At 35.8% G+C, this 24,711-nt stretch overlaps 1 protein-coding gene across 1 annotated transcript in view; it reads left to right on the top strand.

Moving 5' to 3' along the window:
* The window catches only part of WDR27 (WD repeat domain 27), a 96,090-nt gene that overhangs the window by 51,528 nt on the left and 19,851 nt on the right, over positions 1–24,711 (top strand). Inside the window, exon 22 of the mRNA XM_042025167.1 lies at positions 882–980. Coding sequence (XP_041881101.1) covers positions 882–980 — 99 coding nt within the window. The remainder of the gene's footprint in view (positions 1–881; positions 981–24,711) is intronic.

Here is a 24,711-nt window from a genome sequence, read left to right as displayed (position 1 = left end):
TGTGTCTGTTTTAATATGCCTTGCATATGCATAGTCTATCCTACAAATAGTTATGATTTTACTATATAAGGAATAGTCTAGAACAATCCCGTGTGTCTGCACGTGACTCTCACAAGTGTTTATTGTGTGGAAAATCTATAATACAGGATTTATTTCAAAACTTTTTTTTTTTTAATGTAAAATAATGCTGATTTAATATCACAGTAATTCCATTTTCATAGTATCAGTATGCCTATGACTTTCACTGAATTTTGGGATGGTTTCCTGATGCAGTTTTTTTGTTATTTGAGGCTGTACCAGTAAAATTTTAATTTTCTCCTAGGAGGACACTTTTCCCTTTTTCTTTTAAGAAAAAAAGTCAGGCAATATACTTTTTCTCATTGATGATACCTGCAGCACTTGTAATATTATTGAATTGTTGTTGAATTTTATGCTGTTCAATTAAAAATTGCAAAGAACTGTGTAGAAACTGAAAAAATTTACCTTAACATTGGAGTGATCAAATTTAGAAAGGTATTAGATTCCACTTAAAAGAAAGGATTTAAATTCCAAAGAAAACAATTTAAAATATATTTTAAAAGGGTAATTTTTTTACCTGCTTCTTGAAGTACACCTAATGTTTAGTTATTTATGGGGAAAAGAGTGCATTACTCTTTCTAAATACTTTAAAAAAAAATTGAGTTAATTTAAGCATTTGCTAAATTATCCCAAATGATAGAAATCAATTCTAAGACATTGATGACTTTTATATTTGTTTAGCTATGATTAAAATTTTCTAACTTCTCTGTAGGCTGAATATTTAATGTTCTATACTATATCTTAATGCTTCTAGAATGTGATTATTTTTCTTATAGTGAAAATATCAACTCACTGTTTTTTAGGCTTACATATATGAAATGCGTTCAAGCACTTTTTTACATAAACTGGGGAGACACACAGAATCTGTCATCAATGTCAGTTTTAGTCCTTCATCTCCACAGGTAAGCCATTGCTTTTTTCCTCTTTATAATTAAAACATGTAAAATAACTATAATTTTATCATTTTAAAGCTACAAAATTACAAAAAAGCACCCTCTCTGTGGTCTTGCTCTTTATTCTGTAGTCTGCTCTTTTATTTACACGTGCCAATGTGCTGTGCATCTGTAGGGCTATTCATCTACTTCCCACTGTAGTGAGGAATTGTGCCAATTACAAACTCATGCAAAATTCCACATGCTACAGCGACAAATGCCCTGATTAAGGGCCTGGAAAGAAGAATTCTGGCCTGGGAGCTCTTATGAACCTGTACATGTTGAATGTTGGGAAAAGGAACATACATGTCGAATTACCAGAATAGACTGTTAGTTCAGGGTATGTAAGGGAGAAATAAGTAGGGGCAGGGAAATGACAAGGGCCTCAGGCTTGCTGTCATTATTCAAAGGCCTGAAAGATTTAAAAAGCGACATTATTTTAAGTTTGCTGTCTCAGAATAAATATTGAAATATCTTTATCACAATATTTTGAAAAACTGTTACTGTTGTGCTTTGAGTGTTTTTGATATCTATAGGTAAAAAGTACTCCAAAGAAGTTAGGCATTATGCAGTTACAGTTTCTATTATTTTAGTGAACATTATACTATGCTAACAGCATTCTATTTCAATGTAATGGTTTAATTATAGTGCAGCAATATATACGAAGAAGTTTGTTTTCTAAGTTTTATTTTGACACCCAAGCTTCCCTGCAGCTATTTTATCACGTGAGTTCTTTGTATACTGGTTTTAATCCTAAAGATGTACTTTCTTTGTTTTCATGTTGAATTTGCATTGAAGCCTTATACTTTCCACTTTTTTCCTTACTCTAAAGACACAACAATGGTCACTATATATATTTAAGTAAGAGTGCACAGTAGCTTCTGTTCACTTCACTACCTCCTCACCACTGGCTATACTTGTTACTATTAATATTTATGGAGTAAATAGAATTCTTTTACTTGTAGGAGTATTGGAGCATTTACATATCTCCTTCCATTTGTAAATAAAGATGCTAGCACTTCTGTGATTTTAGAATTTCTGGAAGTTTTATTCCTTATGTATATATTTCTTGAACTGAGAAATAGTTAATTGCTGTCTTATGGTGAATATTATGTGTTTCTGGTCTTTGGATTCAGCAATGTTATATTCAACCAAATGGTATGGTTTCTTAAATGTTGCAGCCAAATTAAGAGCAATGCAAGGTTTAGCACTGAACACACTTCTGCAAAAAAGATATTATATACCATAGGAATGGAGCTGACTATAATCTTGCAGCATCCTGATCTATGGTCCAGCTGTTGGAATGCATTTTGGTGGAAAATGTCTGATTAGGAGTTTAACTGTTAAAAGTCTAGAAGTTCAATTGTAGTAATACTATGAATCAAGACTTGGAAATAACCAAGTTCAGGAAAATCAGTTATTGATCAAGGGGGCAGAATCTATAAATGGTGTAAAATAAATTTTGGCTGCGGCTCCGAGCCAGACAGGTATGAGACTGTGCCTTGGGGCACAAACCCTTCAATAATGAATTTTATGAAACATTACACAGTCAATTAAGTATTATGGTTGAGAGCCTAATCTGAAGCTCAAGAGCCAGAAACCCTTTTCTTGAAGAGCTCTTTCCTGAGAAGCAAAGCCTGTGGACTTGAACCAGCTGATGAATCTCCCCACAGATATGGTTCTGGGGAAAGATTTTGATGTTATCAGGAACACATTAAGAAGCAAGGAACGTGTAAAACTGCGCTTTGAAGGATTACAAATGAAATGTAAATTTAATTAACCAAGTAATTCTGCATAATAAGCACTTCAAAATGCTTTCTAAGTAAGTATTTTTGGGGGAGTTAGAGAAACACAAAAACTAAATCAAACCAAAAAAACCTACCTGGGCTTTCCAACACAGAGTTTAGCAAGGCGTTACATTCCAAGGCACTAGGAGAAGCTGCTAAGCAATGCAATGATAAGCTTGTAGAGTAGAAAAGAAGAAAACCACAAATTAATCAGAAAAAGAATAATCTCATACCTTGAAAGAAAGACTTTGTATTAGGCAGTCAGAGTTTCCAGTACTGGAAGATTTTCGTACCGATTGTTACCACTGGTTAGGGATTTAAAATTGGCTCTATTCTTGTTCCATCCAATGTTTGAATGAATATAATTGAGATTTATTTTGGGTTCTGAACAGCGACTGAACAGCATAAAGCCCCATTGCATTCAATGGAAAACACTGGCAGGGGAAAGAGAAATGGGTGAAAAAAGAAAGTGGCTGATGAGTGAAATTCAGACATTATAGCTAAGCTTTCTGCTGTGGAAACATCCAGCCAAAAGTGAGGTGTTCTGTCAGTGCTCCAGTTCAGTTGTTGCTTGCCCAGCACCTGTCCATGAGGTAGCTTATTCCAACCATTCTTATAACTCTCCCTTGCATAAGTGTTCTTCCAGAAAAGAGGGGAAAACCCTGTGTGGATATAATATTATTATAGGGGGCATTGTTGCTTTTATCATATGGTAATCTGCAATGATTTATAAAATGATTGATATGAAGGCTGGAGAAGAAGTTAGAGCCTTTGCAGTTATCTTAATTTTCAAGATGATTTCTCAGTTTTAGCTCCTTATTGTCACTTCCTGGTTTTCACTCATTGTTCAAAACTTATATAGGGATAAATATTTATCTTACCAAAATCATTAATAACATTTCAATCTATTTTAGGGAATATACATTAAGGGTTATTATACTGTTTAACTATAACTGCAGTTACTAACTATAACACATTTGAGTCAGTCTAAGTTAAAAAAGGTGAGAGTCTTCCAAATATGGGAACAATAGATAATTTCTGAAATGTTTTTGAAGCAGGATAAAAGCAAATGGGGACACTATTGTCATCTTCTGTTTTTTGTGAAGTTGAGTATTGGTATATGCTGTGATGGAAGTTATTTTTTCCTGGCAGAATCATGACTTTGAAATCGGTGTGCATTGCTACCACCCTATTGATACACTGAGAGGCAGTTTCATGCTTTTGGTGAGCTCAGGCTGCACTTGCAGTTGGTCAGCTGGCCTGGCTGAGAACCTTCTGATGCAGACTATGATTAAAATTGAGTGACAAATCAGAGGTGATCAAGAACAAGAGAGACTATTTAATTTTTTTCCTATTTAATGCGAAGCCAGCATGTTCTCATGTGTCTTGATATCAGTTCTTAAACTCTTTGATCAATTCACAAGCCTGTTCTCTTTCCTTAAATATTCCTTGTACAGTTTAAGAGCAATGCAGTCTTTGTATGAAGATTGTCTTTGGCAAAGATTGTACTGCAGTTTATGTCTGGTAAGAAGATATTTCCTTTACCAACATCCAGCCAAAAGAGGCAGTTGCTTTAAAAAAAAAAAAAAAAAAGCCTCCTGCTGACCTCATCTACAAGATTTCTGAGGTTGAATGTATTTCTGTCTTTGTCTTCTTGAACTTTTAGCTAAATCTGTGTACTCACATTTGGTTAATCTCAGTGAGGTGAATGAGAATATAGAGTGGAAATTTCCTAAATTTAATGAACATACCAGTTTAATTTTTCTATCCAAATTACTGAAATATCAGTCTGATTAAATTTTATTAATATTTTATTTTTATTTACCATCATGTTCAATATCCTTCTCTTTTTCATCCTCAAATGTACAGATTTATTATGATGGTATTAATAAAAAAAAGAAGGGATGGCAGTTAATGCAATTTGTCCTAATCTTTCATGGGTTGTTCCAGATCAACTTGTAAATGTTACCAAAACATTCATGCAAAGCAGTCCAAGGCAGCTGCATCTGCCCTTTCTTATTCTGCGAGACTCTAAGACATATGAGGGGGAGAAATTGGGGTAAAAAGATCTCTTCAAAAGGTAACAGCACCTGGAGTACTGTTGAGCAAACAAATCACTGTGACACGAATTAAACTTTGGGGTTTTTTTATGCAAGATGGTGCTTTTAAAAAAAGTCGTTAGCAGTCATTGACTGATACAACTGTGTAGCATGCAAGCCTGCAACATGTTAAAAGTCTTGATAGTCTTCAGGTTTGGAGAACTGCATAACTGTTCAGCTTTCAAACTTCCAACAGTTAAATGGATTTAGAAATTGAGCTGAAGCAGGGAAGTGCTAGTCAAAGTAACTCAGGGGAAAAGAGGATCTTCAAGTCTACCCACCTCTGGAAATCCTCAAAGTGGTCTTGGCTTCCTACAGTGCCTTGTTTGGCTGCTGTCTTTAAGCCACTGGTTATGTTTGCAGATCTTGGCCCTTGCTGCCTTAAAAACTGCCTTGACAGAAAAGAATGTAGAGCTTTGGGCTGTCCCACACTCCTGCTACAAGGGTAGTTGAACCTGTGGAGAACCTACTAGAGTGACACAGCAGATAGTCCTACTGAGTTTATTCCAATCCCTGAGAATTCAGAATTAAGAGTTCATCACTGAACATATGTGTCTCTGTTTATAGCAGAAAGATAATTTCTTTTCCAGTTTCTAACAAACTCCAATAATATTGTGTATGAATATAGCAAAATATGAATTGATGTTGTTTAGTGCAAAAAATCGTTTGTACCAAAAAATTCTTGCGAGTACGTTTGAAAACATATGAAGAAAGATGGCAGATTTTAAAAGAGAAAGAAAGATCCTTCTATAAGCTAGAAAGAACAATATAATTCAGTTTAATCATTGAATACTCCATCCATTTTAAGTGTGTTGCCAGCAAACAACAGCTGTACACCACATGATTTTAAATATGCTTGCAGAGGTAAGCTTCTCAATTCATAGCACATTTGTCATATAATCTTTATGGTACTTCTTACAAGGGTAGATACTTTATTGAATGGCACTGTGAAGTTGAAAGGGCTGGTATGAAACAAGTGGTTACTCAGCTGTTCAATGTGAATTTTGTTTACCAAGTATCTAGACAGGGCTCCCTGTGGACTGGAAAGAGAGAGAATTGGCTGGGAGTGGGAAGGAAAGGCACTAAGTGTAGCCATAGAGATAATATGGAGAACAGACAGCTTCTTGGAAACCGTCAGATAGACAGTGAAGAGAGAATGGTGGAGACTAAAAACTGGTGGGAAAGAACATATATATGGAGTGAAGTGATGATGTTGGAGAGATGAAGAGAGTGTCTAGAGGGAGAGAATGAAAGCCCTGAGTAAGAGGTGATAGCTGCAAGGTTAAGATTTATATTTTCTGCACTTCTAGTTAAGCCTTCTTTTTGAAAAAGATAGGAAGAGTGAGATGCCTGTCATTTGGTTTTCAGAGATGCTGAGAACCAGAGGTTGCTCTTTACTTAACAGTTCTGAAAATTGGTGTGTTCAATGCCTCAGAAAAACCCAAGCTTTTCAAAGGACATAAAGGGAAGCTTCCAGATGAGATAAACCTCACTTGCTCCCTTCACACACTACACAACTGTCTTGTAGGAGCCAATAATACAGTATTGAAAGGGATAAGCAAGTGAGAATCTGCTTTTCATGCTCCATGAAGGGGCATGAAGAAAAGTATTTTGTGAAGTGTACTTTGAATACAGTCTCCTCCTCTGTCCAGAGGAGCTGAAGTAAGGAAGCTTTGCCAAACAGGAGGAACTAAAGGACTAATGATTAGGAGTTTGTTCAGCTAAATTTTTTATAGAGAAGTAGGAATTACAATTTAATTATCTTATGTAGCACTTAAGGAAGCTGTCAAGGTACCTTATTTCTCTTTCTTGAAAAGTGTTGCATTTAACTCGCTCAACAGATAGTATTCATAGAATGCAGTTGAACATTTGCTGATACACTAGAAACCATTCTGGAGGAAGCTCCAGTTCTAAAATTTCTGGGCTTTTCATGTAGAACATGAAAAATTTTCTGGGCTTTTCATGTAGCTTCCTCCTCCATTTCAATTAAAATTCAAGTATTTGCATTCCAAGAAGATTCTCCCTTCCTGGGAGAAGAGTCTTTGAGAAATTTAAAGCCAAATTAATTGGCAGTCATGATACAAATGGATAGTGAATGTACAACAAATCAGAGCTCAGCCATTAAAAATATATTTATATGAAATACAAGCAAAATGAAGTGTGGAATAAGCTGCATTCTAAATGAGCTTTTGGAAAAGGGAAAGCTAAGTCTTAGCTAACAGATTAAATATGAAAAGAAAAACAGACTCAACTTCTGTCTTAAATTAAAATAGCAACATAAAATGATTCCAGCTGACTGATGGAGTATGATATAGCCACACCAAACATCTTGGCCCAGCTCCTGGCTGTATCTGAACTGTGTTCAGCATAAAGGGGAAAGGCGGGAAGCAGAAATTCTTTAAAGCTGCCTTTTGTGCTTCTTTTCTTCCAGTCCACTGCGTAAAGTGCAGCAGTCTCAGAAGGGATTGATTCTGCACTCCCTAACAAGTTTTCCTTGTGAGCTGATCTGGCAACTGAGGGGACTTTTGCTTTGCCTTCTTGCTTTCAGGGCTGTGATGTGTGCTGGAGTAGGCAGGGAAAAGTACACGCTGATAAGGGGATCCTGTGCCCTTTTTTCCTATCTTATAGAAATATTCAACATCTGCAATCACCACTGTTCCTTGCTGCTGTGCTTCTGAAGAGTGGTGTTTGAAATGTTTAAAAATTATGGTAATACATGCATTAAAATGCTGATATTGACACCTGAAGGGACTGGTTAATCTATGCTTTTTCATAAATCATTCACAATGTATTTGTCTGGAATATTGTAGTTGCTGAGACACTGTGACATGTTTCTTTTACAAAACTATAGCTGTATTTTATCCAGCTAGTTATTAACTCATGTAAGAAAATTTCTTGAAAGAAATAGATAACGTCCCTGCTCATATATCCTGCCATGTCATGCCATACCGTATCGTACCACACCAGAAACAAACACAAATATGGGACTTATTCCAGCATTTAATACCTTCATTTCTGCTCCTCTGCTAACATCTGGAGAGAATCACACTGCCACTGCCTTTTTCTTTGGTAACCAGGTAATGAGTGACCAACACTGTTCATTGCAGAGAGAAGCTAGATTGGGAGAAAGAAGAATGGCAATTATGAAGACTCTTTTAAAATGTCAACGTGATATGTGTGTCATTCTTTAACCTGAATCATAGAATGTCTTGGGGTGGAAGGGACATTAAATACAATCTATTTCAAATCACTCTGCCATGGACAGAGTTGCCACCCATTACACCTGGTTGCTCAGGGCCCCATCCAACTTGGTCTTTAACTCTTCCAGGGATGGGGCATCCACAACCTTCCTGGGCAATCTGTGCCACTGCTTCACTACTCTCTGAGTAAAGTATTTTTTCCAAACATCTAATCTAAATCTCTCTTTTAATTTAAAAACATTTCCCTATGTGCTATTGCTATCTGCCTGTGTAAAGGGTCGCTCTCCTTTTCTGTAAAACACTTTTAAGTACTGAAAGTCCACAATAAGATATTCCTGGAGCCACCTCTTCTCCAGGATGAACAACTCCAGCTCTCCCAGCTTGTCTTAGGAGACGTGCTCCACTCCTCTGATCATTTTGTGGACATACTCCAACAGGTTCACATCTTTCTTGTGCTGAGGACCCCAGAGCTGGACACATCACCTCAGGTTAGGTCTCCTTGAGAGCGCAGTGAAGGTGGCGAATCATATCCCTTGACCTGGTGGCCATGGTTCTTAAGCATAGCCCAGGATGTGGCTGGCCTTCTGGGCTGTGAGTGCACATTCTTGCCTCATGTTCAGCTGAAGATCCACAAGAACCCTCAAGTCCTCCTCTGCAGGGCTGCTCTCAATTAGTTCTCGCAGTCTCATGGCTGGGATTGCTCTGACCCAGGTGCAGCACCTTGCAATTGGAACTTACTGAACCTCATGAGGTTCTCACAGGCCCACTTCTCAAGTTTGTCCAGGTCCCCCTGGATGGCATCCCTTCCTTCTGTTGTGTTAATGGCACCACTCAGCTTCAGGTCATCTTACAGACTTGCTGAGGGTGCAGTCAATCCCACTGTCTTTTGAATGACAAAGATATTAGAGACCACCAGTCCCAAGATGGAGCCCTGAGGGACAGCTGTCATTACTGCCCACCACCATAGACCTACAACAGTCTGGCTGTGCCCATCCAGCCAGTTCCTTATCCAACCTTCAAATCCACCCTTCAAATCCATGTCTCTGTAGTTGGGAGATAAGGATGTCATGTGGGCCCTTGTCAAAGGCCTTCACACAAGTCTAGGTAGATGACAACAGTCAGTTTTCCCTTGTGGACCATTGTAGTCACTCCATCATAGCAGGCCTTCAAATCCTTTGAGGAGCAGCTAAGGACCTTGAGCTTGTCTAGTTTGGAGAAAAGAGACTGAGCAGTGACCTCATTGTTCTCTACAGCTTCATGAGGAAGGAACATGAAAAGTGCTGACCTCTTTTCCCTAGTGTCCAGCGACAGGCCATGTGGGAATGGCTCAAAGATACATCCATTAGAGGAGGTTTAGAGTTGATGTGATGAAACATTGTTTTACAGAGAGGATGGTGAAATATCCTGTGGAACAGGCTTCCTGGTCAATGTACCATGCTTTAATACCATGCTTTAATTTTTGGTCAGCACTGAAATGATCAGGGAGTTGGATTAGATGATCCTTGTAGGCCTCTTCCAGTTGAATTCTATCCCATTCTATTTAATTGTAATTCTAATTCAATTTATAATCCAAATTCAAATTTGAATTTTATTCTTTCTATCTCCTCCTTTCCCTAGCAGTACGTGCTGAGGAAATCTCTCAGATTTCTTCCCAGCCCTGCATTAGTAGAAGGGACTGAATGACTAATCATGTTCCAGCCGAGGTGTTGGCTGTGCCCCTTTGTGGGAAGAAGGCATGTACCTTCTGATGGGTGTGAGAGTTGTGGACCATCTTATGATGATTTGAATAACTGAACAAATTTTCAAAAAGCATGTGTGAAGTGTTTTTTCTTAAAGTCTGTGTTCATCAAGTTTGGCTGGGTTTCCAAAGGATGTCAAACCCCTGCATCTCTGACACTCGCAAGGCTCAAAGACAAAGTGCTCAGTCTGAAGCAGGGTGTGCTCCTGAACTAAATGGTTGCAAATGTTTTTGAGGTGAGCAATACCTGTTCATTTCCCTGTGGATTTTTTTTTCTCCTTGTAAACAATTTTGGAAATGCCTGACCTGTTTTCTGTGGAAAAAAATGCTAAAACAAGAGAGCTTGAGAACAGCAGTGCTCATCAGAGCAAAGGTCCATTGGCCCAATACTCTTCTTCAAAGTGGTCAGCCATCATTGTCTAAAGGAAAGCTTATGAGTTGTGCAGGTCTGCTCCTGCCAGGGTCCTGGGAGTGCAGGCCTTTTATGGCTGGGACCAGCATTCCCTGGAGCTTCAAACCACATGGTCTCCTGCCAAGGACCCAGGGGATGTGTCTCAGCTCAGCCTGGGACCTTCAGTCCCATCTGAGCTGTGTCCACTTCTGACCTGGTTTTCTTAGTGGGCCTGGGACCTGCGCACTGCAGACAGCTGCTCTATGTACCCCTCAAACTAGGTCATAACTTCTTAGGCATAATGCCAGGCATAATGTAGCATAATTATTCTATTTTATTCTATTTCCTGTGATCACCATGAGTTGAATAAAGATGAGACTGTCATTTGCCTGAAATGCCAGGGGTTTTCAGCTCCAAAACCACTTTCAAGGACACGTCACAAAGATTACAAGTGGAAACAGGATTTTTATTTCTTTCCTTTTGTCTTTCTAAATCTGTTTCAGAGCCAATGCTCACAAGAATTAAAACTGTCTCACAGTCTTCAGATTATTCAAGCTTATTTACAGCTAATGCAGACATGTCAAATCTTATCATTTAGTGGTCTTTTCTGAATCCCAATAATGTGTTGAAATCTATTTTTTCATTATGTATTACTAAGTACAAATTTATTTAAGATAAAAATTATTTTACAAGCCAGTTTTTCTCTTGGCATGACTCTATAGACTTTGCTCTCACGAGGCCTCTATCGTGGCTTTCTAAAGTGAAGGGATTTTTTTTGTATCAAAAATGCTTAAAGAAGAAAGGGCTATGTTTTTATCTAGAATTTTTTGGGACAAAGTGAAGCCTTTTGCTTATTAACAAGTTGGAACTCAAGTGTCCATTTAGAAAATTACTGAACTTGCTCAAGGGATGTACAATTGCTGTGATGCAGAGACTTTGAGAAACAAGGATAGCTAAATCCTAAAGAAATATCTGGAATTGTTCTCTACCCATATTTGTCTGAATAGGTGCATATATTTATCATCTATGTGTACCATATCCATTATCCCTAGACACATTAAAAATGCACTTAAAACTAATGAAAGAAGCACTTTGCTGATAAAATGTGAAAGCTGTAAAATTCTACATTGAATTGATAGTGCCAGAAAAACTTTTTAAAAAAAATTGCCTTTTTTACTTCTACAGATATTTGATTGAAGAGAACAGTTTTTTATTAATACATTTATAATATGTTGTTTACTTTCAAATTTAACAATTTAATTAAATATGAAATTTTGAAACAAGTGGAAAATATAATTACTTTGTTGTGCAACTTTTACTAACACAGGTCTTAAAAATTGTCTAGTGAAATATGAATCTTGTTTCTCACTGTTATGCCAAGATAAATTTCTGGGAAAGGCTTTTTATTAGTGTATCCAAAAGCAGATAGAGTGCTCATAGTTTTAAATCTCAAATTATATTTGTATATTCAGCTGAAATAGAGGTTTTTTTTCTCCCTTGCTTACAGTCAAGACAGAATCATCTATGGTCTCACAATATATATTCATAACTCATGGCCATAAATTCAGCAGTATTTTTTAGGAATAGACCTTGCATTGTAATTAGGTGATAGGAAGTTTCCTGAGTTGTAGCACAAGTCTGTCAAGTATGCCTTTCTCAGACATAAACTCTGTGGATCATCTAAAGATTTAAGGAACCTCCTTCTTCTCTGACTTCCATTTTGCAGTTCTTTTTTCACTCATCTTTGAGTGTTTTGTCAGTTTGTGTTTTGGGTTTTCTCCCCTTTTAAGCACTGGAAAAAATAAAAAAGAGGGACCTTTCAGAATGCTGAAATTTTCTGGAGATATTTTAGCATTCAGAAACTTCATGAGTAAGATGAAAATTAGTAGATCTACTATCAATATGAAAATATTCTTCACTGGTAAAAATGTTAAAAGAAAAATTATTGATATGCTGACAGCATATTTCCCAGGATGAGTGATGGAGTCCACAGAGAGAATTATTCCTGAATATCTGTGGCAGTTTAGAAGTTTTGAAAGCCAGACTTTCCATACTGTTTTTCCCCCTAGTTCTATACGGTCTGGCATACTGAAAGCAATGAAAAATTATATATAATATTAAACCTTTTATTTTAGGCAAGGGATTCCTTGTACAAATGCTGGTCAGGTGTAGGCAGTTTGAGTCCATTAGCCTTTATTAGCTCTGTCTCAGCAGTGGGCCTGCAAAGTCAAGTGCAGTTGGTCTTCACTCGTTTAAAATACATCATGCTGAAATGTAACACGTGCCGTTGCAAAATGAGATTATGGTTTTCACAATTAAAATTCTAGGTTTGAGATAGGATGATGAGTGTAGTATAGGAGCCTTTGTAGAGCAGAGTAATTGAAATTTAATTACCCACTTCGAATTTGGACAGAACACTGAGGGTGAGAAGTCTGTAACAGTTAAAAGCAACATCTGATTCCAGTTATCAGATTTTAGCTAACCTTCCTATATTAAAAAATTTTTTAAATAAGTGTATGTTGCCAAATATAATAAATAGTATCATAATAAAAAAAGGGAAACAGAAATTGTAGAGCTATCATTCTAAGAAAAGGCATATAGCAAGATTAAAGTTTATACAAAGAGTATGACATAAATGCTACCCTTTCAAGGGTACATATTTAGAATTCCTTAGGAGTAATACGCATAGAACCATCAGACAAATCTTGAGGACTTCCAAGAAGATGTACCGTAAACTAAAAGTCACACTATACATGGCAGCATTTTATTGTATCTGGAGCACGTAACGTTTTCTCCTGTGATTCTAATTAGAAGTTGAATTCCTTCCATTCTATTTTCAGGACTGTTTTAATATGAAGTTTGATACAAAATTGAGAAATTTTTTTGTTTTCCTTGAGAAGCAGTCCAAAAGTCTATAGGAATATACCAGTTATAACAATAGATTCCCATAAATGCCTGTCATGCCAAGAAATAATAGTTACAAAAAAGTGCTGTTTTAGAAAACTAATTTTTTAATTGGGCTGTTTTAGAGAAATATCTTTAGTACTCATCGTAAGGTTAAAAAAGTACCTAATGAGGGACACCCAAGCTGAGGTTCATTACAGAATTCATAAGGGTTTCTGAAATCCCTTCTTTGCCTTGCAGAATACTTTTTTTTTAGTGTGAAATATGAACACGGACTATGAATTTGCTTCTAATCTAGATGTGATCTGAATGTTTTGAATAGCTTCCAGCTAGCACCTGAAATGTTGGCATTGCCTCTGAAATGAAACTTTTGAGGTTTTTCCATCAATAATTTATGTAAGCAGCTATGGTACTTACTGGGAGAAGTGTTTTTCACTTCAAGTGCCTTCTCTTTCCAAACTTCAGACTTACTCTATATTTGAAGGTTGGAACAAGTTCTGTCTATGGATGACTCAACTTCAAAATGTTTTGTTTGCACTGCAGAATATGATACGCTCTCCATTGGGAAGCTGCTAGTCTGGCATGTTTAGCTAGTTTTCCTGCTGACTTACCAAGTGTTATGCAAGCATTGCTATCCCATGACTTGAACAGCTCCTGTTACTTTTACTTTAAATATGGACACAGAGCTTTAAAACATCTTATAAATAATAAAGTCCTTCATGAAAGGGAAATGCAGTATTTCAAGATACAAAGGTCCGTATGAAATAAATATGATTCCACTTTTTCTTTAAGTGTGACTTATATGCCTTTATTATTTTTAAACAGAATATCCTTTTCTCTTGAAAATATTTAAATATGCAATATGTAATTTGAGACCATGGTTTGTCTTTAGGATTTGCTATCTGACAAATATTTTCCATAAAAAGGTGGATAACCCAGCAATAAAATGAACTTTCTTTCTGTAGGCATATAGATATAGGGTGGAATAATTAATGACCAAAATATATTTTGAGTCCCAGGCTATATCACCCAGGCACATTGAGACATTGCAAATCTCTCAGCCACAGAGGATGAGTACCACCCAGAGCAAAACAGAACCTTTAGGAAATGGAAGCAATGCTGAATTAATAAAACCCCTTGTTACCTAGGTCAGGTTGCGTATTATGGAACTGTGGTGTGTGTTAGAATGGCAGAAATCTTTCACATATGTTATTTTAAAAGGAAAAATCATTATTAAACTTCTGGGAAAATATACTTAATATGTAACCAATATATTAAAATTGACCAGTGTGATGGAGTTTTGTACAGAGAAATGAGTCATATTAACTCCTGTTTGTGTGTAAGGAGAGGTAATACAATTAGCTAGAGCTAGCATTTCTGGCCTCTTTAAAAAGGAAATGCAAACAAAAGAGAATGTGATGGAGTCTGAAGGGAAAGAGACTGTTCTCCAGGAGCAAGTTAAAGAAAACAAATGTTGATATATTTGCTAAATTGCATAGTTAAGACTTACGCTGGAAGAAGAAGAGGTTTTTGGTTAACGTATTACGCTACATGGGAAACTCTGAAGAAGCCAGAGATTTTTATTTATTTCAATGAAGAGTTTTGTAAATAAACTGTATGATATCAGATCTGAAATCCATTTGACTGACATCAAATGTCAAGTACAGCTGTCCAGCCTGTCACAGTGCTTACAAGTGAAGTGAAAAACTGTCACAGTTTTAAAAGTCCCACTTCTGTAAACACTTCCTGTTCCACTGAGTTATTTTGGGAGTTTTAATGTGCAGTGGTTTAAAAGAGGTGGTGCCAATGAGTAGAATATAAAAACAGTATTGAAAATCACTTACTTTAACTTAGTAGGAAATTATATGTCAGATGGCAAAGTGCCTTTCAACTTAGCCTTTATTTCTGACATTTGATTTATTAATGTTTGCTGCTTTGTGCCTGATGGACACAAAGTATAGCCTTACAGTTCAAAAGGAGAAAAAATGAGAGGGTCTTTCAGATTTATAGTCAAGATGTAGAATGAAGGGCTTCCTAAGAGCTAAATTTAAGTTACAGGTCATTAATAGACAATATTCAAACCATGTCCAATGTTCATCCTTTCATTTTAATTTCTACCATGCTTCTAAGTTACAAATTTCTAGATTTGAAAATTGGAAAGATTTGAAAGTAAAAATAAATTCTGCTACAGTTAAAACTAAGAGAACAGCAAGATGACTGAGATTTATACAGTAGTTGGTGGGAACAATATTCTGTTGGAGTGTAGGTGGATTATACAGCAATGTTCATGACCAAGATGCTCACAAGACAACAGTGGCTCTTTATTAATAGTGATATTGGAGCTTGGAAATATAAGTAGATTGCAAAAACAGGCAGCCCATGTTAATGAATCAGAAGGTTTTGTACTTTTCCAGGCTTTTATACATAAGAGTGTAAGGTATCTGCTACAGATGTTGGCTTATGGACTAAATAGCAGGATATAAAAACACTCAAGTGATTTAGGCTTCTAGCTTACAGATCCTTTTTGAAGATGGAATTGGAAGCTGCTCTTGAGTCAGTTATTTAGTTATCATTTATTCATTTGTTAGATCTTATATTAAGTATTTGAGGTTTTAGTCATTTAACTCAACTCATGGAGACTCTTACTGTTGCTGTCGAATGGCCTGAGTTCCATTCCTCAAGCAAACCCACAATGGGTGGTCATAATATGTTGGCAGTCTGGGACACTCCACCAATAACAAACAGCTCCTAAATAGGATGTATCATGGGTGGCCCAAGAGTTTCCTGGGAGGGACAGTTTCAGGAAGACACTATGGCTTGAAGGAGAGTAATGCTCTCTATTTATAGATGTGTTCTTTGTTTAACTCTGCTAAGCATGGCTAAGCTTGTGACAGCCGCTCATAGGGGAAGGAGACACTATAGAAAAAAGTGATACTGCATACATAATAACTCCACATGAAATGGTCTCACAGGTCACAGTCTCATTTTTAGGCATACTTTGGTAAACGGGCCTGTTCTATGTCAGTGAAGAAAATCAGAGTTTACAACTCAGTTTATAATTATGGAGGAAGGTATGGCTCCTGGATTGTGGTAAAGTAGTGAGAGATCAGAATATTTCATTATACATCTTGCAATATCTTTAAAAATAAGTAAACTCTTTACATTAATTGATATAGTTGCATTCTTCTCAAAGAACACAGTTTTACTTCACAATACTGTATACAGTTGCACCCTTGTGCTGCTCTATTGCCAAACCACAGAATTTTTCCAAACTTTGAAGTTGAAAGAAATTTGTGTGCCAAATTGCTGTGGGGTAATGTTGATTTGAATTATGTTTTCCTAGTATGGAAGTGAATCACTTCAGTTACTTTCTTATTAGAGCAGTTTCTTTTTGTTGTCTCTTTCTTAAGAATGATACTACTTCCAGTAGTGCAGCTCCTTTGTTTAAAAATATCTTCTGTTGATTTCAATGCCTTCTATATATTCCTCATATGCCAATGCACTTATCAATTCTTAGTGGTTTATATTAATATATTTATGTCAGACGTGGCAAATTGAAATTTAGCCATGAAAAACCAGCAAAGTAGCCTTTTTTTTTTCATTAATCTGGGTACTATATGTTTATTGTCCATTGAATGCAGTCTAATATCTTTCTTTTTATAAAACGCAAATCCTGCAATAGCAAAAACAATTGTTTTAATTGGAAACAAATGCAGAAAAAACAGAAAAAGCATGTTGCTATAAACAACTATTAGGGTTGAATCATACTAGAGTTTTGTGGATGTTTTCATTTTAGAGTGTCATTTGTTTACTAATTTCTGACTTTTTTTATTTTTGGACAAATTATTAACACATGTTTTCTCAGCTGCCAAGAAAAAATGTTTTCATATTTTTAAAGTAAAAGGTGAGCAAAAGTATTCTTTGCACTTTTTGTGTGCTTGCTCTTGTCTCTCTTGAAAAATATTACAGTGGCATGAGATAGCTGCTAAAACCATAGCATGGATATAGTGTTTTCATGAAGTATCTTTCATTGGTTTATGCGAAAACACTTTTGCAGTTCTCTGCATTATGTTGTATATTTTCAGTAAACCTGACAAGAGTCTACACTGCTCAATTTTTTTTTTTGGGGGGGGGGGGCATCACGAAGAAAGAAACAAGAAAGTACACTGCATTAGTATCGGTTAATTCTGACACACAAAGTGGCCTTAAGGGCAGCTAGGAGAGAGCTATTAGTAATTTTATGGTTATTTATGCAAGCATATAAACCAGTCCATTTAGTTATTGAAATCTTTAACATGTCTTCATTTTTTCGTATACCCCTACTTCCCTAACAATATGAGAATAGAGACAGACTAATGAAGTCTTTTAGCTGAAATTAGTGTTCTTTTATTTTTTTTTTTTTGGTCCTTTGCTGTTTAGAAAACCATAGTTGATGAGGCTACAAAACTGAAAGGTTGTTTCTAGATCAACGTTGATCATTGAATTTGCAAGCTAAAATTTGACAGTGTATTTGAATTTATTGCAAGTTTGCTTGATAAAGAATTCAGAAAAATCAGCTCTTAGTTTCATTTATTTCCAAAATTCATAATGTGAATCTGAAACCAACTATTACCTCGCAGGAGGTTGATTTCACAATTGATTTCTTGGATGGTATGGTCACTCCTCTGTATATTAGTGTTGATGAGAGAGTAAATTATCCCCTTTTGATTTTGAATTCACATCACTGTTGTGTGGTACATGAATAAGTGAGACTTTCTATAGGTACACATACTTGCAGAGATCATCAGAAAATCTATAATTTGCCATCTTATTCTGAAGAAATCTTCAGGTCTAACTAGTATTCATTCCTTGAACCATTGTGCCATTATAGTCTACTTATAATTGTGATGCTATAAGCATTGTCACTTGTCGTTGAAGACATTTATTCCCTCATACTATTAAAGAAATGCAGATATTTTATAAAATTTAATTAATTCTTTGAGCAAAATGAAAACATTTTTTCTGATGGATAATGGCAAAGAAGTCTTTTGTGGGATTGAAGTAAATGAAAGCAAATTAATGATATTTTTGTGCTTTTACATGCTTGAATATTTCTAAATGCGGGTAAAATTAAGCAACAATCTTTTCCTCTCAGTACAGCTGAAAAAATATTTTTTGCACAGCTAGATCTGATACCATGTGTGGATAATTAAATCTTGTGGAACTGTTGACAGCACTTTTTGATTTCCATGTGTCCTTATCCAAGCTGCCCCACTGTAATTTCAAGGAATCTTGTATGGGAGGTGGCTCAGCTGGACAGTACCTAATACTACTTTGCTTTGGAAATTCAGCAGTGATGATATGCCATTTCTGGCTTACTTTTGTAAGTCCATGCAAATGCTCCCACATACAGTTTGAAAAGAAAGTCTATAATGGCTTAGTTAACCATACAGCTCCTGATTATAACTGTCCATATTGAAAATCACTTGCCAGTGATACAAAGGTGAAATAGTGTAACTGCTTCAGGGACTGTTAATGAAAACTATCAGCTCAGTAGTAGGTTTTAAAAAGATGTCCTGCAAATGAACGTTTCAGAAAGTGAAATATTTGCAGAATAGCTCGTGTCTTTGTCTCATATTAATGGACTGTGGATGCTGAAGATGACTTCTGAGTGGTAGCCTGATGTTATCAACACTCTCTAATTTTGTTCTTTGTCTTATATCAAGTAAGAGAACAAGATCAGTCATAAAAGTATTTGCAGCAAAACCAAACTGTTACTTCCATCTTTGCTGGTTTGTTTTTTAATGATTTTCTATGAAAAAAAAAGAAAATGGAAAACTTTCAAGTTGCCAGCTTTCTTAAGAAATTGTTATTTGTCAAGTGTTGCATGCTTGTCAAAATTATTGACAGGGCAGTGGTATTGCCAGAAGTACAGTCACCATCTAGGCTTCTGCATAGCTTTGGATCTGCAAGGAAACTGTGCATAGAAACTGCTTTGGAAACTGCATAGGTGCCAAGTCAGAAGTGGAGTGGTTTGGAAGTGGGATGGAAAGATAACATTAATTATCTGTACATTAATTAAATCTGTAACATTAATTAAATGTAGGTAAGAAAGGTGTAGCAAGGGAAAGAAAACACAGGAAGCCATAGGGAAAAGAAAGTGGACAGAATTACCTATTTGGTCTGAATTCTAGACATTTGCTAAGGATGTATGTCTTTTGCACAAGCACTAGCACATTTACTAAACCTCCAACAGATGAGCCAGAGAGTTTGCAACAAGGTAAGAACATATATATTTTTTTAAAAATTACTTCATGAGCATTCATTGTGTATTTGCTTGTCACAGCATTCAGAGATTGCTTACCCTCACTTGTTACAGATTGTCTTGTGGAAAAATTCTATGGTCAATGTGTGGGCAGTTGTGAGTGGTGGAATTTCACATAAGTCCTGCATTCAGCATGCCCAAAGCTAAATCTTCCATATTCCAAAGAAACTTAATCTGTGTTTGGTATTAGCAATTTTTATTGAACGTCCATTTTGAGCTGTTTTTTGAAGACATGCAAGTAATATTATTATTGCTGATGTAATACGGTCCTTTTTTTAACTGGGAGGTTATATAAAGACTATGTTATGTATAGCTATATATGAAATGTTTTGAAAATATTAAATATTTTCAATTTTAAGACTTGAGATATTAAAGAATAATACCTGTCTCTTTGAATTTTTAAATCACAGTTATTTTCTCCACTTGCCTGTGAGTCTTCTTATATGCTGCTCAGAGTAAACATGTAAGGATTTCTCTGTCTGTAAGTCTGTATGGAGTCTTTGGTCATTCTGTGAAAAAAACTCTATTAAACATGGGCATTTGCTCTTAATGACCTTCAAAATTTAATACTTTGGAAGACTAACAGTATACCCTACATTCTCTTATTTTATACTACCCTGACAGGAAACCCCAAAGATTATTACAATTATGTTTATAAACTTCTTAGAAGTAATTTTTTTTGACACTCAAGCATCATCTTTTTGGGTTTCCCATTCTACCTATCAATATAGTTTTGAATTTCAAATTTCATTCCATGCAAGTAAAAATACATTGATGTAGTACTAATTAACACTTTGCAGCATTCCACAACTATTTGGTTCTTTTGAATGTTAGGGCAGGCTAAGGAATTATTTGTTGCACTTATGTCTGACACAGGAACTGTGCTCCTGTAAGCAAGATGCTCAAAGCTTGATGCAGGAACAAACTTTGGAAATTTGATAGTGAAAATTATTAGCTTAGGTCTGATGCAGTGAACAAAAGAAAGGAAAGGTGGTGTATAGTCACAGTTTTGTTTTGAATTAAGGGGTGACAGTGGTGAAAGAAAGGAAGGATAAAAGCAACTAACCAGCTGAGGTAAAAAGACATGGTTGCAATGAGTCCTAGACCTAGATAAATGTTTTAGCTGTTTAAATTAATGTGGAAGACCATATGCTTGAGATCTTAAGCAGAAAATTTTTTAGGACTAGCACATAACCTAGAGGTGACAATGTAGAAGGAAACTGAAGTTGCAGATAATCTCCAATTTACCTGTCCCAGTGACAAGTTACTGACTACAATAATGGAGAAGGTTTGAGCAAAAATTACAGTGAAAGAGAAATAAGGATCCTTGTTCTAATCTTGTTGGAGTTGAAATAATGGTGAATCACTAGCCTGGTATGGAGATTGGTCTGGAAGAGAGGTTTAACTGTGAGTCACGCTTAGAGAAAAAGTAGCTTGACATTATCTAATGTGTAAGTGGGGGGAAAGAGAAAAGTAAGGACAGACTTCTGTGAAATGTTGTTGAGAGCTGACTGGGATATAAGAATGCTCTTCTGAGGGACTTATAAAAGATAATCAGGACACAGAAGAAGCATGGAATCCAAGAGAGATCTAAAATCCAGAAAAAGCATTATCAGCTGTATTGAAGGCAACATGATAGATGGAAGCAAGTACGGATGAAACGTTTATTGTCAGTTATGTCTAGGAACAGATCATTGGAAAGAATGTCAGGAATTTTTCATGGGCAAATTCAGGGGCAAAAGGTATGATAGACAAGAGGACTGCAAAAAAAACTTTACCAAACCTGACTGCAAACAGTGCATGCTTTGTTATTAAGTAAATGAGAGATGATCTGTAACTGGAGAAAGAAATGCAGACAGCAGCAGGCCTTTCAAGGACACAGAAACTAAGGAGTGTTTACACTGGAAGGAGGAAGAGTCAGATGACATTGATATGTTAATAAGTAATGGAGAGAATAAAGGCAAGAAGTTAATGTGTGGGACTGGGCCTCTGAGGCAAAGGAATGAGAACAGAAGAGGAATATCTCAACTGACAAGGAAGCACTGCAGTAGGTGAAAAGAAAAAGAAGACAAATGTAGAAAATACTTTGGAGAAATAAAGGTGATTGGGAAAGAAACTGCAGGGATTACAGACATGAAATTTTGTGCTAGAAAAGAAGCATTATTTAGCCAAGGTAGTAATCTCACCAAAAGCAGAGAAAGAAGAATCTCAGATTCTGTATTGAAACTAGTGCTGACCATTCCTATAGGTAAACCTTTTCAGTTCATCTGCTCAGCTGAAGCATCACAGCCACTCCTTCACCCACGTACATAATAAACAAACCTAGTCTGTCATTAGGGCAAGGGTCTGCTGGGTACTTCAATTGCCATTCCTGGTAACCTATATTTTATCTTCAGTAGAACTGGTCTCTGAGATCTGTACTCATAAATGTATAAAAGATAACCTTTCATGAAAAATGCAGATAGATCTTTACAAAGGCTTTTTATTTAATCTCTTTGGGTATTACATATCTTCATGCAAAGTGCTGTGAAACTCATGCTTTTGGGGAAAAGGATAGAACAGAATTGTCTTCTTTAAAAGTCTTTAGAATTCTTTCTTCACAATTTTAACATACATCAGTCTGAGTCTCTTAAAAAAAGTTTCTTTATTAGCTGTGTGGGGCAATATAATATTCCTTGTGGACTAAATTTTATAGGAATGATGGCAGCTCAAGGATATGCTGTTTCAAAGTGACCCATCAGTCTTACAACTCCTTTAGGTTCTGACTTTTTCAAATGAAATAAGAACCAAGGCAAAGGATTTGCTTTATGGATACAATTCTTACTTGTGTGAGCTTATGCCATTAGTGTCTAGGTATTTACATGCCAAAATAGTTATACTTTTTGTTCTCCCATGTGCAATACTAGATTCTCAGAAGGCTAATTGCACCATCCTACCCTATGTTTATATACGGAACATGTTATTAATCTGGTTGCTTATGTTTATTCAAAAGGTACCTTTGGAAGGTGACACATTAGCACTGAGCATGCCTGTCAAACCTTGGCAGCTGAATGGCTTTGGCTTTGTACTGGCACTTGGAAAAAAGAAGAGGAGAAAAGATTACTTGTTTCTGTTTGAAAAGTCTTTTGTTCCTGAAGGAAATACATCTACTAGGTAAAAATGTAAAAAGGTTTCTCCCTATTTCTGATCTATGACCTAAAGGAGAAATCTTACTCAGGCACTACAGAGAAAAAAATACCAAGATCAAAAGCTTGTTCTTTGGAATATACTTGAGAGTGATTTGAGTAAAAATTAATCTTCAAAAGAAGTAGTAGCAATTTATCCCGCCAGAGTACTAAACCATTATGTAAAATAGTTATATACAATTAAACTCACCAAACAAAACAAAAAAAGAAAAAGAAGAAGAACAGAATCCAGAAGAAAAGAAAAAAAAAAAAACCAAAAAAATTGAGTATTCACACACAATTTTAGCGGAAAGCTTTAAAGTTGCAGGAAAGGGTAGAATGAACATTTATTTTTATAAGATGGAAAATTCTTAAAACAAGAAAGGATAATAAAAAAGTACTAAAAACCACCAGTAAATACAAGGTGAATAAAAAAGAGATATGCCTTGTACTTGCAAGATAATGACCCTAGAAATGTAATACATTTCCCCAAGAATTAGATATAATAATTAATTAAAAATTAAATACTAAATTTATAATAATAATGACATAAAAGAAAAAATAGCAAAATTAATTAAACAGAAAAAGGATTTGCTCTGATTGCTATATGGGAGAAAAATTTTTTTATGCAGCAGTGGCTTCTCATGTTGTTTGTTTTCATGTAAGATACAAAGGATTTTCTTGATCACTGCACTTAAGAATGGACTAATAGTAGTTGTAGTGTCACACATACTTTTGTGAGTGGATGCAGTTTTCCAGACTTATAAAAATATATTTTTAAGTCCCAGTGTTCTGGGAAGGAAATTGTTTAAGTAAGTATTTTATTTTTAAAAGATACAGCATATTATTAATTTATACCAGAGCCATTTTCAAATACCTGTTAAAATTTAGAGAAAAACTGGAAAATAGTTAATTATAAAAAGAATCTCAGTCCTTTATGATATAAAATATAGTCACAGGGTTGAAAACTCTGGGTTTGAAAATTTTTCATGAAATGTTTGTAACAGATCCCCAGTGCTATTTTATTTGGCTGTGGAGTCTGCTTTTCAGGCCAAGAACTTGGGGTTTGATTGGCCTAACTAGGACATTATGCAGTATGTATGGTGAAAAATATTGATATTTGGAGACAGGATCTATTTCTAAATACAGAACTTTGTTTAAAGGTTAGTCATTGTAGTTATACTTAATTTGACAGTGATTTTAAAATATAAGCAAGTGTGGTTTTGCGTTTTGTGTGCTCAAAGTACTGGATCAAAACAGTGGACCTTGCTCTGACTGCCATTAGTGGAAACAGCTATCTGTTTTATTTTTAGCAGTGTTGTGACTGGAGGCTGCCATGAAATGATAACAAATAGTAGCAAAGCCTACTGGAGTAATACCTAGAGCCACAGTCAGGATGTTATATAACATATTAAATGGGGAACCCAAAACCACTAACACAGCTTCTTGTGGAAAGGTGCATGTACAATAGGGTTTCTCTCAGAACCTACTCAAGAAAATGTTGACATCTTGAAAGTCTGAAGAAAGATTTTTGTAGTTATTTTCTCTGTAAATATTTCACAGAGGTGAATAGAATTGACTTTCATAAGTTTTCATGCACGTCTCTGTATCTGCCAATTAACTTGACAGGTTTAGGTGTGTAAGCTTAAAATTAGGAACTTACCTGCAAACTTTGGCAGCAAACAAGACCCCAGGATTTTCTAGCCTCTGAAATACAACAGGACATGTTCCTAATTTTCCACTGTTTACTTTCTGAAACTCTTAGAGAATGTACCACCTATCTTCTTAACTATCCAGCAGAGGTAAAGTTCTTTTGATGTAGTGTTTTATTTATATTCTGCATGTTCATCTTCCACATTAATTGCTGGGTCTTGATTATGCTGCCTGTCTTGACATTTCACTGTTGACCTCCTATTGTCCCCTAAATGAATGGACTGAGCTTCACCTGTGCTTCTGGTTTGGGAGCCCAGTTCCACCCTTTAAAGAAGGAACACATACAGCTAAGCATTTGGGTATCCAAACCCTGAATCAGGCAGGAGTATCAGGAAAAACTGACATTCTCTCCACTGTTTGTCTCTTTAGGAGCTCATGTATGTTCATTTTTGGATTATTAT

The sequence above is a fragment of the Corvus kubaryi genome, unplaced genomic scaffold (assembly GCF_017639235.1).
Source record: "Corvus kubaryi isolate FWS band 111438036 unplaced genomic scaffold, C.kubaryi_AGA036_p1.0 37266, whole genome shotgun sequence".
Classification (NCBI taxonomy): Eukaryota; Metazoa; Chordata; class Aves; order Passeriformes; family Corvidae; genus Corvus; species Corvus kubaryi.
The sequence above is the reverse complement of the archived record's forward strand: the minus strand, read 5'-3'. Positions and strand labels throughout refer to the sequence as shown.